Below are 13,660 nucleotides of genomic sequence, written 5' to 3'. Positions count from 1 at the left end.
TGGTGTAAGGGAGTCACAAGAACAATTTTAATGCTAACGGAGTTCGATCTCAGATTATAAGTATCAACTTTCTCTAGAGCATCCGCAAAGGTGGGGAGGTGCCTCCCCATATGTCCTCTCTCTCTCCTCATATGAGGCTCCTCATTGTTGCACAAAGCTCCCCAACATTTGGGGTTTCACTGTTTTTAAAGGGGCTCCCCAAAAAAAAAGTAAGGCAATTTGTGTTACTTTTGGGGAGGTTCCCAAATTTTTGTGTGTGAATTGGGGAACCCTATTGTTGCATAGATGTAATTATGAAATGGGAAGGGTAAATGAAAAAGTTAGTGGAAAATGAGGTGGACGAATAAGAAAAGGAAAGAGAAAATATGGGGAGCCTCACCTTTGCGGATGCTCTAAAGGATACTCGTACTTCGTACTTTTCCGCGAAGATGCGTACTTTTCCGCCAAGAAATCAAATTGCTGTTATAAATGTTTTGATGAAAGTAGTTTTATTTTTTGTAGTTTTTGTTTTCAATTATGACCACCTCTTCTAAAATAATTACAGATAATATTAAATCTTTATTTTTTATGTGCGATGTTTAATTTTTACAAAAATATATTAATCTGGAGGTAAAAATGGCCTAGGGCGATGCCTTTTAGACCTTCTAGACTTTGAGCATACGGCCCCCCAAAAAGGGTGGTTGACCTAGTGTATGTGATTTGCAGGCTATAATATATGCTCAAGGATTTACCCAGTACACACGAAAAGTAGCGATTCCCTTATCATCCAAGAAAAAAAAAAGTTACCAGTATAACTAAATTCCTTGCAACATTATTTTTATCATCTTTAAAAAAAAGTTACCAGTATTGAATTCAAATGTTATATCTGAGAATAATTATTTACCTTTCGCTTTCTATCTTTTCTTACACCTTTTCCCTTCACAACCGATTAAAATACCATATATTTTGCTTCATCCACTTTCCTACCGACCTCACACTAGTGGAGGCAGAAACACAATTTTGATGCTGAACGACATCAACCCCAACTAATAAAAGATCATCTTTAGTTACGTTACCAACTGAGCTACTTGACATCTGTATATCTGAACAATTCAACTAGTTCGAATCTAAGCTTATACAGAGAGTACTACAAGCTAATTTTGCCAATCTACGATCGCTCCTGAAAGTTCCGTTGAATACGAAATAAAGGGAACTAGTGAGAAATTTCTATGCATGATTAAGGAGACAACAATACACTCTTTATTGACAGCCTTAAAAAGGTCACTACAGAAAGTATACCTTTTCTTCTTGTGCCTGTACAGTTTGAGCACTAAGAGCTACAGATGACATAATGACTGGAGTTGTCGGGGATGACTCAACTAAACTGATCGGAATTTTACATCTACAATGATTGAGCAAAGACGATTCTCTAATTTGATCACCCGAGAATTCACGACGCTTTATTGCTCTCGAGTGGGAAGGCAAGGATTGATCATATGACAAGTACGGGAGTTCATATCGTTGCTTAGAGAAGGGATAATCAGAGGTCCCGTCTAAGCTGGGCTCCGGCATGGAGCTCCGGAAATGAATGGGGATGGATGATGGTCCAGGGTAGGGTTGGCCAGTAGGGCTAGAGGAGTAAGAAGAGAATTTATGGAGTCCTGGATTAAGTAACATGTGGTTGCCAGGAGATGCACTGTGCGCTCTAGTCGTCATCATGTCCTCTGTAGGTATTCCTTCCTTTAAAGCATACTCTAACAATCGTTCCTGGTCGACTTTTAACCCAAGGAGCAAGTTCCAAAGGTTGCGGTGAGCTTCCCTTTGATCATGAATGACCTGATCCCTCATTGCCATTTCAAATTGTAGCTCGGAATTTGCCATTACCTACAGTCGGACATTATATGGGGAAGAGCTGTCAAATTCTGATAAAATACACAAGTTTCAGCAGAAATACTACTATTAAGGCTTCAAATATGTCAGTCAATTTCTATCACACCAACAAAAAATCACGCCGCTGTCAAATGTACACAACCTTACTCATGTAAACAACATAGGTTGCTTCTGATTAACCAACCTATAATGGTAATTGCGTCAAGAATTTCATCAAATGACTCTTAGTTCAATATAAAAAAAAACACATATAACAAAGAATCCTCTATTTACTACTCCCTCCAAGTTTCTTATATCTTCCCCTTTCTTTTGGGCACAAAAATTAAGAAAGGGGAAGAAAGAAGGAATAAAGTAGAATAAATTATTGTAAGTTGTGAAATTTATAGGTGAGAGAAAATAATAAAGAATGAATGATGAATAAAGAATAGATAAAGTAATGAGAGTTGTTGATTTTTTAGGAGAGAGAAATTAATATAAAATGAATGAAACTTACCAAAAAAGGAAAGAGGGAAGATAATCAAACTTGTGTGAAAAAGGAAAGAGGGAAGATATAAGAAAATTGGAGGGAGTAAAAGAATAGACGAAACTGAGAATTTTCCCGCTCAAATTCCTTTGTCTATATATGGGCCATAACATGTTTGGGTACTCTCGAATATTGGGCTTAATATTTTTGCTAATTCTATAAAAATATTGGCCTACTTATAATTTTTATTTGTGAATAATTGTAAACTCTAGTATTAAATTTAAAATTTTATTACTAAATGTTAATTTCTGTATACACCTCATCTAGAAAACCGTGCATTAGCACGGGATTCACACTAGTAGTGGATCAATTGGCTCGATAACCGTTTTGGAACTTTGAATTAAAATTAAGGTGATTAAATTTTTTATCATAATTTCATAATGTTGTGAAAAGGAAACATGAACAAATGGTCAATATATAAAATGGCAGTCGCCAGGCTTCAACATAACACAATTTCATAATGTTATTTCTCATCCATGATGACTGCCAGCAATTAATGTCTTGAAAAATTCAGGACTGGGAAAAGGCAACATGAACAAGTGGCCAATATATTAAAGGCAATTGCCAGTCTTCCCATATCGTAAAATTGTTACATGGGTGGGGACGAAGCTAGAACAAAAGATCAAGGGGGGCCGATTTATAAACACTAAATATTTTAGGGTTATTCTCATCGGTACCACTAAGTTATCAACTTTTCTCAATGATACCCCTTCCATTTTATAATCCCCAATTATACCCCTAAACTTTCTTCTTTACTTCCAACCGTTGTCATAACTCTTTTCTGTCAAATTACTTCCGTTAGATATGGCCCAGCTACTACTGAGTGTACCATATACCTTCTCTCCCCAAAATTCATTCATGTTAATGCCAACATTTGATCTGCTATTCTTCCTAATTTATCCATAAATTTGATTAATAGCACCATAATTCAAAATATCATGTGATAAACCCAACTCCAAATTATCCCTAGTATTCCCATATTCTCCAAAATCCACCAAACCCATGTTCAAATTTTACACTTTCATTTTCGTGTTTGAAACCCGGTATATTGAACCCATATCCCCACAAACCCGGAGGCAAATGATTATTATCAATCAAGTTCCAAGTCCCAAAAATTGGTACAGAAACAGAGGTACCCTGTTCAGAAACGGAGGAGCCGGAAGTAGATAAGAAAGAAGCGGGGATTGTATCAGTACCACTGGTAGCAATAATGGCACTCCCTGATTGTTGTAAAAGCCAATGATTAGCTTCACCATTTCTTTAGTTAATTGGAAAGTTCTAGCTGCACAAACTGATGGCATTCTAATTCTTCTACCTCTTTTACCAACATTTTTTGTGTCGGTCTTTGTTTGATTTTCTATCTGGTGGGTTTGCTTTTTCATGTTGTTTGTGGTTTTTCATTCAAGGTTTTCAGCTTTTATGGGATTTGATAACAATAGGGATGGAAAATGCGAAGGTTTTTCATCAAGGTTTACGTTACATGTAGCAGTACCATATAGGCATATACCTTCTCTCTCCCAAAATCCACTCGTTAGCTGAGTCCTAGTCTAACAGAAGTAATTTGACGGAAAAGAGTCATGGTAATTGACGGAAAAGAGTTATGGTAACTATTGGGAGTTAAGTAGAAAATTTAAGGGTATAATTGGTGATTACAAAAAGGAAGGGGTACCATTGAGAAAAGTTAATAACTCAGGGGGTACCAATGAGAATAACCCAATATTTTAATTGCAAAAACCAAGAAAAAAAATACCACAAAAAATGTTATGCAAAGGACTCGAACACCAGACCTCACGCATAGTACAACTACACTACTACCATTTATGCCATCTTTCATTCCATGTTAATCTGACTACTGTTATTTTGTATGTCTCAAAATTTCTACGAGGGCCATGGCCCACTCGGCCAGTGCTATGCTTCGTTACTGCATGGGCCATGGGGTATCGCTTTGAAACTTTTGTAACTTTCAGAAGTCTCAAAGTAAATGAATGCATTAAATGTGAGTCAAGCATCAAATTATCGAAAGTATATATATCAAAGTGATCGTTAAACTTGATTCATTGGCACTTACCAGGAGCCTATATTGACTAAGAATCTGCAGATAAGTTGTGTTGCCATTATTCTTAATAGCCTCATCAATCGTGTCTTGAAGTTGACAGCGTTGTTTCTCATTTGCTAAAATTTCCTGTATAATAAAAAGTGAAGGTCCAATTAGCAGTTCCTTTACAATCGACCAGTTTTCATGGAAGCAGTTTCCAGTACCTTTTGGTATTCAGCACCAACTTCGTCATTATCACGAATGTTATCAAGAACCATTTGCCTTCTTTCTCGTAACTTTTTCACATTAAGTCCTTCCATTTCAATAGCCTGAGCAACAATATGCAAAAAAAAAAACATAAAGTGCTCAGAGAAAAAAAAAAAAGTTCCAAGTGTACGACTTTTTAGCTTTATAGTTTTGAGTTTAGACATAAAAGGGCCAATAAACGGAGAATCTCAAAGTGTCTCTTGGTCTGTAAACCGCTGTACACCATGGTGGTTGATACTCGTACAATTCCCTCTTGATATTCTTAAGAGGATTTCTAAATTTTTAGTCTTTCAATGGTGTAGTTTATGACTCCCTTCATCTCATCCATTTGTTTATTTTTTTTGTTTTTAGGCCGCTTCAACCATTTCTTTACATTTCCTTTTAAGTAAGCCAAGGACTATATAATTGTGCCCTATCACACGTACTCCGCCATCATCCATCTCCATCTCATTCCAACCATCAGCTTCCATGGGCACCGCCCCAAACCCCGAAAAAAAATCCGCCACTATGGAACTCGCCCTCTAAACCCAGCCTATACACTCCAAAACCCGCTCCACACGGGAAACGCCCTGCCCACCCTCGAAAACCCCTGGGTAGGATGGATGCTGGGGTGATGGCCTGGATGCAGAGGGAAGTGGCGTGGGATAAGGGTAGATTTATAATTGTACTGATCAAATCCCACTCACCTAAAACAAGCAAATGTGGAGAAATGGATGAGACATGAGCTTAACTTGATTAATACTCTAATATACGGTTTTGTAAGCCATAATATTATTCAGGAATCGACACAGACAAAAAGAGACAGACATTCAAAATCAGGCATAGCTGCATCCTGACTACGAATACATGTTTAGTATATACTGTATATAACAGGGACATCACCTGCTGCTGTGAGATTTCTTCATCAAGACGTTGAAGTTCCACACGGTTATGTAGATTAGTCTCCTCCAGCTCAAGTACAGCTTTTTGTAAGTTGATACGTTCCTGTACATTTTCACTTATTTCTCGGCTCACAATATTCAGCCACGACAACTCAACATCTGCTGATTTTTCAATAGGGTTAACCCTTAGCCGTGACTCTTTTTCAGCTAACTCTTTCTTTAGGCGGCACACCTCTGTCTGAATCACCACATAGTATCAATTTAGATGATCACATACAGAATGCCAGGTATAGACCATCAAGGAAACAGCTGAAAGCTCACCTGAAGACTGTTGATTATTCTTTGGTAGTCAGATACATGAGTATCGAGTGTCGCAAAGTTTTTCTGAAAATCATAGGAGTAGAAAACGTTAAGTTAGATGGTATCCAACAAGTGAGGCAATAGTCTAAGTTAACAAGCAATAATCTCTGTTTGGACTTTGGAGTTACTTTGGACATGGAAATATGCCAAAACATGAAAAGGGTACAAATCTGAGCTCCTACAAGACGAGGAACTAAAACTTGTAAGCTTGACCTTAAACTTGAGAATGCTGACAGTATGATATTTTTTTTTATGATCGACATTTATATACATAGTCGATGTTAAGAGAGGAAAGTTAGAGGAGGGCAAACCAAAGAAAAATAAGAAAATAACGAGAGCTATTGAGTGGTGATTAAAGTGAAGTAATACAACATTACCATAATGAAAACTGCGCAAAGCTTATTGCATTGACTGACTGCTATTTTATACTCCCTCCATGGCTCCGTTTATTGTTTTCTTCCGATTTTTCAAAATTCCCCGCATATTTTGAAAATTGGGAAGAAAACAATAAAACAGAAAGGGTAATAAATAAAAATGCATACAGTTTGGTGAACCAAATTGGATCTTTGGCTCCAATGGAAATGGAAACGAAAGAGTGACGAAATAAATAAATAAATAAATAAATAAATATAGCAAACAAAACCTTTAAAAACAAAGCTAATAGGCTACAATGAGAGGAAGAAGTTTTAAAGAATAAAAAATGAAAGAAAAAGTCCAAAAAAGAACTTCGGAAAGAAAAACGAGGAAAGGCACACAAAAAAAAAAAGTTTCTCGAAATAAGGCACAAAAGTAGCTTTCACAGTCTCATCACTTTGACACCCTATAATCCTCCTAACCGGTGCATCACTTATCTAGGTATCTTCATCTCATATGGCAAAACTTAGGGCATTCTTCTAACAAAAAATAGTATACCATGATAAAATAATGAGCACACAAGTACACAACTCCGTAAAGGGAATAAAGTAGAGTTCAATTTTGCTCGTATATTTAACAGCATGCACTATGAAGAGAGAGAGACCAAAGAAACTGATGCTTCGTATTAAGTAACAAAAGTCGATAAAAACCTGAACATGAGTTCTTATCTCCTTTGCTCTATTAGCATACTTCAAAGTATTTACTGTATGATGGTAATGCCGATGAGAAGGAGATATTGTAGCAACCATGATAGTCTGAGAATTGCCACTTAAACCATCTTTAAGAATCCGTGTCAACTTGCTGCCAAAGTATCAAATTCAAGATATAAGCCTTAGATCCAATGTATAAAAGCACATGTTGGTGATGTTGCAGTTGCTATCAAGAAAATTCGAGTACCTATTACGGTAAGGGACATATGCAAGACCCTTTTTATGTAGTTTGCCCAAAGCATTGATGCAGTTAGCCAAGGCAAGTAGTGACCGGTTTATATTGGCACCATCGCGCAACTTTTTCCCGCTACTATTGGTTTCAGAAGCTCTTTCACTGCATAAGAAATATCAGATGACAACTTTGTACACACGGCCAGAAAAGATGAAAGCATAGTTTAAAATGTCATTTTGGTGAAGGTCATGCCTGCCAGCAAGATCCACAAGCGCAAGTTTTCCTTTCAAAATACAACTTTGGTTATCAGCTTTCTGCCTCCTCTGAACAGTAATCTCCAACACGGCATGTGAGCTGTATCCGGAAAACAATTTTTGTATGAGCTTAAACCAAAAGAGAAGCGAACATGAAAAAGCAACAACTCCGTACGTTTGTAAAGACGTCTAAAACTGGGTGCGAAGAAAAACGTATGGAATAATCTTTATGCAAGAAGAGATCATCAAATAATTCTTCGAAAATAACAAGGGTAAATGGGTAATGTGTGTAGCAGACAGAAATAAGTAAAATTGCTTGCTGAAGCACAAACAATGATGTTCATACGTCCAACGAAGGTAAAATAGAATAAAGCCTAATGAGGAGAAAAAATTCAGACACGCGTTTTAAAACTAATTTCAGTTTCAATTCTGTTGATGCGGTTACCAATAAAACAATGAGTGTACAGGAATTCACTAAATAGTGCAGACATCCGTGATAAATTCCTAGAACAAAAATGCAAAACAATTTTCAAAATCTTTATGATTAGGATGAAATAAATAAAGATTTTTCAAAACAGTTAGATGCTTAGCTCTCTCTGATGTAGACTTAAAGATATAGACCCTTTCAGAGACATTAATGAAAAAAGTGACTCCCGTATAATCCCTAGTAAGAACTCCGTAACATCCTCCCCCCATCCTGGTGATACTACCAGTGGGGAGAAAATGATAAGGACCATGTGGCATCTCCACATGTAAAATTTTCTTAACCCAAGGGGTAATAATATACTTGAGCACTAAAACTTAATGTGACCTCTCCAATGGGGACAATATAAAAGCGGCATGTGGAGGCTTACATGAAGATGCATGTTAAAATGCAACAAGTTGCTTTTACTATTTAACTCGGAGAGCCTAGTGCAATGTCCACCAAAGCCGTTTTCATACAGCAATGGAAAATTTTCAGGAGACGCAAAAAAAAAGAAAAGAAATCAAAGTTTGCCTACATGAATTATCATACATACACGTCCAAAATGCTTGAACTTTAAAACACATAAACCAAGACTCTAATACCAGACGAATATTCACTCACCGTGAGGAAGTAGCATTGGATTCTGTGCTCTCAGTTTTACGTCTGCTGTTACCCAAAGTTAGGAGCTCGAGAATCTTTACAGCAGAATGCACCTACAGAAAGATCACACTTTACTACATGTCTACATCCATCATGAATGAAGCTCATCTGCTATTAGAAGACAACAAAAGGGCTACTGCAGTTTAAGGCTGCGTTTTTTCATTACATAAAATCTTATTGTCATACAGAGAGTTCCATTTTGAGGTTCATTGCATTGAAAGACTTGCCGTATAGGTCTTTTTGCGGTAGTGATTCTAGCACAAACTCACCTTGATAGACCTCAAACCAGCAATAGTTACTCCTTGCTCTGGATCTTCTCTAAGCTCCAAATTCCCTGATGATTTTTCAAGCAAATCATAGATAACCTGAATTAATATATTCACTCATTACATTCCACTTGAGAAAGCAATTGCATCTAAGACTAGAATACACATGAAAGTTGATGATACGTACTTCATTGTAAACTTCAAGATAGGAGCAGGTAACTTCAAAGTCTCCAGGGCTATCATCCTTCTCGATAAAATCAAAAATGGTATGCAGACTCAGAACCATGAGCCCTGGATCTTCTTGGGTCCCAACCATTGTATGTGTCTTACCACTGCCGAAAGTAAAATGTTGATTATTAGTGAACCCTAGCTGAAATAAGACATACTGTAGCATTTTTTGTCCTATGTATGATGTTTATTCTCACATAAGCTCTATCTTGATGCAGATAGTATAACAACTAACAGCGACTTCATTACACCAATGCCTCAAGGGCTCCCACAAATGATAGAGTAAGAGAGGTCAGATGTACCCAGCCTTAGCCTTACCCTATATTGTTGATGTTGTCTCCGGATGACCCATAATTAGAATTGCCTCCAGAATTGCATCAAATGATTGCAACTTCATACAGATCATAAAGGAGAGGACAAAAATCAAAAATATATTGCAAAATGCCAATACCTTCCGGTTGAACCATATGCAAATATAGTACTATTGATGCCTTGAACAACCCCAGCTATTGTAGAGGATACGACTCTTTTATACAGATCCTGGCAGAATAACAGTATACCACCAGTCAGACTAGTAGAATCTACAATGCTCAACGGTTTCCCATCAATTGACATGGAAAGCGTGCAAACCAGAATGAAATTCAATCAGCAATTTTAAAATTTGAATGATACCCAAGCTAACATCCAACTACAATCAATAAAAGATTTAGGACCACTTGAAAGTAGCACTCGTAAGAAGAACTATCCTCAAGATATCCGACGACTCATTTATAACATTATGAATCCTCTCCCGTTAACGTAGTTCCTAAACCAAGTTCAGTTTTTGAAGCACGTGCAAAAGCTTGGAAGTGCTCGTTTCAAGCTATATTCACAATTTCTTGATATAAGTACTCAATTAAACATAGCATGAAGTAGAAACTAGAACAAGAGTTAGCTCAAGTGGTAACAACTCTCTTACCCCAACCATGAAGTTGGGGTTTCGATTCTTACCCGCCACATAGTACGCTCCTTTGAACCAACAAAAATAAAAATAAAAAACATAGCATATAGAAACTTGTAGTTAAAATCTCAAGTTCTCAACTTCCCAGGTAATTAGAAATTCAGCAAAAATCTTAAATTGGAAAGCAACAATTATACAAACTGAAAACTCCCAAATAATGCCACAACCACATACCAAATTACAAGAGTTGGGTCCAAATGCATAATCAAATGAATAACTTCGCTCCTTGTTTCGATTTTGTAACAAATTCAAGTAATCCTTTGCTAGCTCTGGTTCCAACACTACTACTTCCTACAAAAGCCAACATTTAATCAAACACGCCTAATTAAATAATCATCATACATATCATAAATTGAAGAAACAAAATCAAACCTTTTCATCTATAACTTGAACAATTTGTCTACTCCTTTGCCTCTCTATCTCCGTCAATGGCCTACATCTTACTGCCACCTATACCCAAAAATCGAAACTTTTCAGCTAAATTGGGGTTTTAATACTATGGTACATCCTACATGTTACATGTATATAACATAAGAACACAAAATTGTAACTATACAGCTAAACAAGCAATTTTATTACTATGTACATCCTACATTCCTACCCCATATAACATGGATATAACACAAGAACACAAAATTGTAACTTGTCAGCTAAACTAGGGAATTAATACTATGATGCATCCTCCATATTACAAAATTGTAACTTTTCAGCTAAACCAGGGCTTCAATACTACCAATTATTCTCATGTAAGGCGGTTTTACATAAAGATTGTGTAAAACGAATCCAAATCACAAGAAAATCAAGCCCACATTTAAGTAAAAGAAGTTATCAAAGAACCAGTTTTACAATATACTTGTGTAAGGCCGTCTTGCACAAATATTTGTGTACTACCATATCATATCCTATATACTCACTCCGTCCTAATCATTTGTTTACCATTGATTAAAATACTTCTCGCAAAGAATAAAAACGTAAACAAATGATTGGAACGGAGCGAGTATCACACATATACTGTATAACAAAAGAACACAAAATAAATGATCATACTGTTAGGGTAGTGGTCTTCTTTGCAGAAGATGGAGCTCTAATACTTGGCATTTTTGTTCCACATTTAAAAAATAAAATACAATCAACCCACAAATATATAAAATGTTAACAAAATTCAAACATTTTACTGTTAACTTCACTATTCAAAATTTGAACAACATTCAAATTAAAAAATTAATTTAAAATTAGAAGAGAAAAGGGTAAAATCAGAAAGTAGGAAAAAGGGTAATTTTGTAAAAAAAAAAAAAAAAAAAAGATTTGTGGGTTACAATTACAAATCCTGAATTTGATGAACAGTATAAACTGGGAAGTCAAATCAATTGAACAAAGACAGTAAAAAATTGAAGGGTTTGTTTGAAAAGGGTAAGAAATGTGAATGAAGAGAGGAAAATCTGGGTGAAGAATTTGATGAATTACAAGTTACAAATTAACAATGGTGAAGTTGAAAGTTATGGAGTTGTTGATAGAAATGAATTAAATGCAATGACCTCTTTTTTGGGTCATTTTTTTGGTTTACTTTTGAGTGGAGGGAAAGATGTAGTGGTACATCTGAGTCGAAATCAAAACTTTTTTTTTTTTCTTTTGTTTAAATCCGGGGCACAAAATCTCATTGAAGACGGCGATATCCGTAACAAACTTGTGATGATCCTCTCACAAAATACTCATGAGAGGTGAGTGGGGAAGACACGTGGTCTTTGTGTCCCTCTCCCTTTTTGTGAGACCATCCCAAAGCAAGTCACCGACCGGTCGTGACCTTGTTGGGCCACCTTAATAATGACACCTTAAATTATGATTAAGGGGTTAATTTTGGTGACCTTCAACTACTCAGGGTCAATTGGTGACCTTGAGTTGAATTGGTGACCTTGTTGGTGACCATTGGTGACACACTCCCATTGGTGAAAAAAAAAAAAAAGGACAACCGTCAAAATAAAGAGAAGGTGACATTTGGTTGAGTATGATGACCCGGTAGGTGGCACTCTCTCATTGGTTAAAAAGTGAAAAATAATTGGGTTGATGACCTAGGTCGTGACCTTCTGCTTGGGAGGATAAAAGTGAGTCGAGATAATTAAGGTGTGATAATGAGGAAAAATATTGTTGACCCGATTAACTCGACCTTCTGCTTGGGGATGGTCTGAGAGGTCTTCAGCTTGTGACGGGATTAGCCCGTCACAAGCAAGACGCTTTGATCCGGAGGTGCGCTGTTGATAACATGGTAATTTCTTTGTTGCGGATACTCTTAGAAAGGGGGAAACGGTTGATCAAAAAGTTTGCTTCATTCTCTCATAGTTGAATGAGGTGAGCAATCATCACATCAGACTCATTTGGTTTGAAATCAAAACTTTGTTACACAAGTAATTCTTTGATGGAGTTGGGATTTGTAGTTAGATGGTGAACATCGTAAGCATTTCATGGATTATACAACGACGGATTATACATCGATGTAGTATACTTCCTCCATTCAACTCCACTCTACCACTTTGCTTTTTCACGTTTGCCAACGCGTGTTTTGCGCGGTAAATATCGTTAGCTACGTATTTGCAAAAATTATAAAAATTAGATATCTTTAATATACTCGTAAAGACGAATCAAACAAGATCCCACATGAATGTATTTTCACTTATGTATTGAGAGAAAATCGAAATTGAATATGCATTTCTGAATAGTGTAGAAAATAGAAATAGGTAGAGTGGAGTTGAATGGAGGAAGTATTACATAGTGTTTAGAAATTCGGAATTAATTTCATTTTCATGATTTCAATCGGCATAAATCAAAATGTTTGAATTCAATTCCAAATACAAAAATTCGTATGGAGATCACCTAGAATTTGACTCCGGATTTCAATTTCTCAATGGCATTTGGGAGCCCATGGAATTGGAATTGAGCGGTCGGATATGGAAAATAAATAAATCTTGTGACGAAAAATAGTTACGATTAAAACAAAAATCATAAATAAATTAACTGCGATGAAACTTGCATAAAAAAAGTGTAATAGAATAGTGATGGAATTGAAAGATTACTATACGGTAGGAATTGATAAGGAATTGAGTCTAATTCCAAATTCTATGGGTTCCTAAACGCTTGAAATATCTCAATTTCGGAATTCAAATTCAACTAAATTTTTTTGAAGTTTTCAATTTTCAGCGAGGATGAGTGCCCCGCCCCTAGTAGCCGGCTAGCCCCATCATTTCACCACTAATTGATGGTATATGTAATATGCATGATTCTTTTTGGGCCCTTTAGAAAATGTTCGGATAATTCACGTGGTACCCCCTAAACTTTGTCATTTTCCATGTGGTACCCAACTTTTTAAGTTTGTGCAAGTGATGCCCTTGAAGTTTGATTTTCAAGCACGATGTGTTTTTTTTAACGTTCTTAAAATCTTCAATTGAGCATAAATCATAGACCGGAAATCAGAATTGGCCAATTTTTTTTCACATTTATTAAGTTTTCCGGATCTCTAATTTGGTAACAAAAAAAGGGTCATTCGGAAATCTAAGATCGAAATTA

The 13,660-nt window shown here is 36.3% G+C and overlaps 1 protein-coding gene across 1 annotated transcript; it reads right to left on the bottom strand.

Moving 5' to 3' along the window:
* Nucleotides 1-1,216: 1,216 nt before the first annotated feature.
* Nucleotides 1,217-11,708, bottom strand: LOC141643624 (kinesin-like protein KIN-8B). Its single transcript, XM_074452846.1, has 15 exons — nucleotides 11,153-11,708; nucleotides 10,478-10,555; nucleotides 10,280-10,396; nucleotides 9,557-9,645; nucleotides 9,065-9,209; nucleotides 8,881-8,976; nucleotides 8,573-8,664; nucleotides 7,484-7,585; nucleotides 7,247-7,393; nucleotides 7,000-7,150; nucleotides 5,897-5,959; nucleotides 5,577-5,813; nucleotides 4,652-4,756; nucleotides 4,461-4,574; nucleotides 1,217-1,863 (listed from the first exon to the last, which is right to left on the bottom strand). The coding sequence occupies exons 1-15, from the start codon at nucleotides 11,201-11,203 to the stop codon at nucleotides 1,264-1,266; spliced, it is 2,187 nt and encodes a 728-aa protein (XP_074308947.1). The 5' UTR covers nucleotides 11,204-11,708; the 3' UTR covers nucleotides 1,217-1,263.
* Between the last annotated feature and the right edge of the window lie 1,952 nt (nucleotides 11,709-13,660).

The sequence above is a fragment of the Silene latifolia genome, chromosome 2 (assembly GCF_048544455.1).
Source record: "Silene latifolia isolate original U9 population chromosome 2, ASM4854445v1, whole genome shotgun sequence".
NCBI lineage: Eukaryota > Viridiplantae > Streptophyta > Magnoliopsida > Caryophyllales > Caryophyllaceae > Silene > Silene latifolia.
This window is presented reverse-complemented; position numbering and strand designations above follow the sequence as displayed.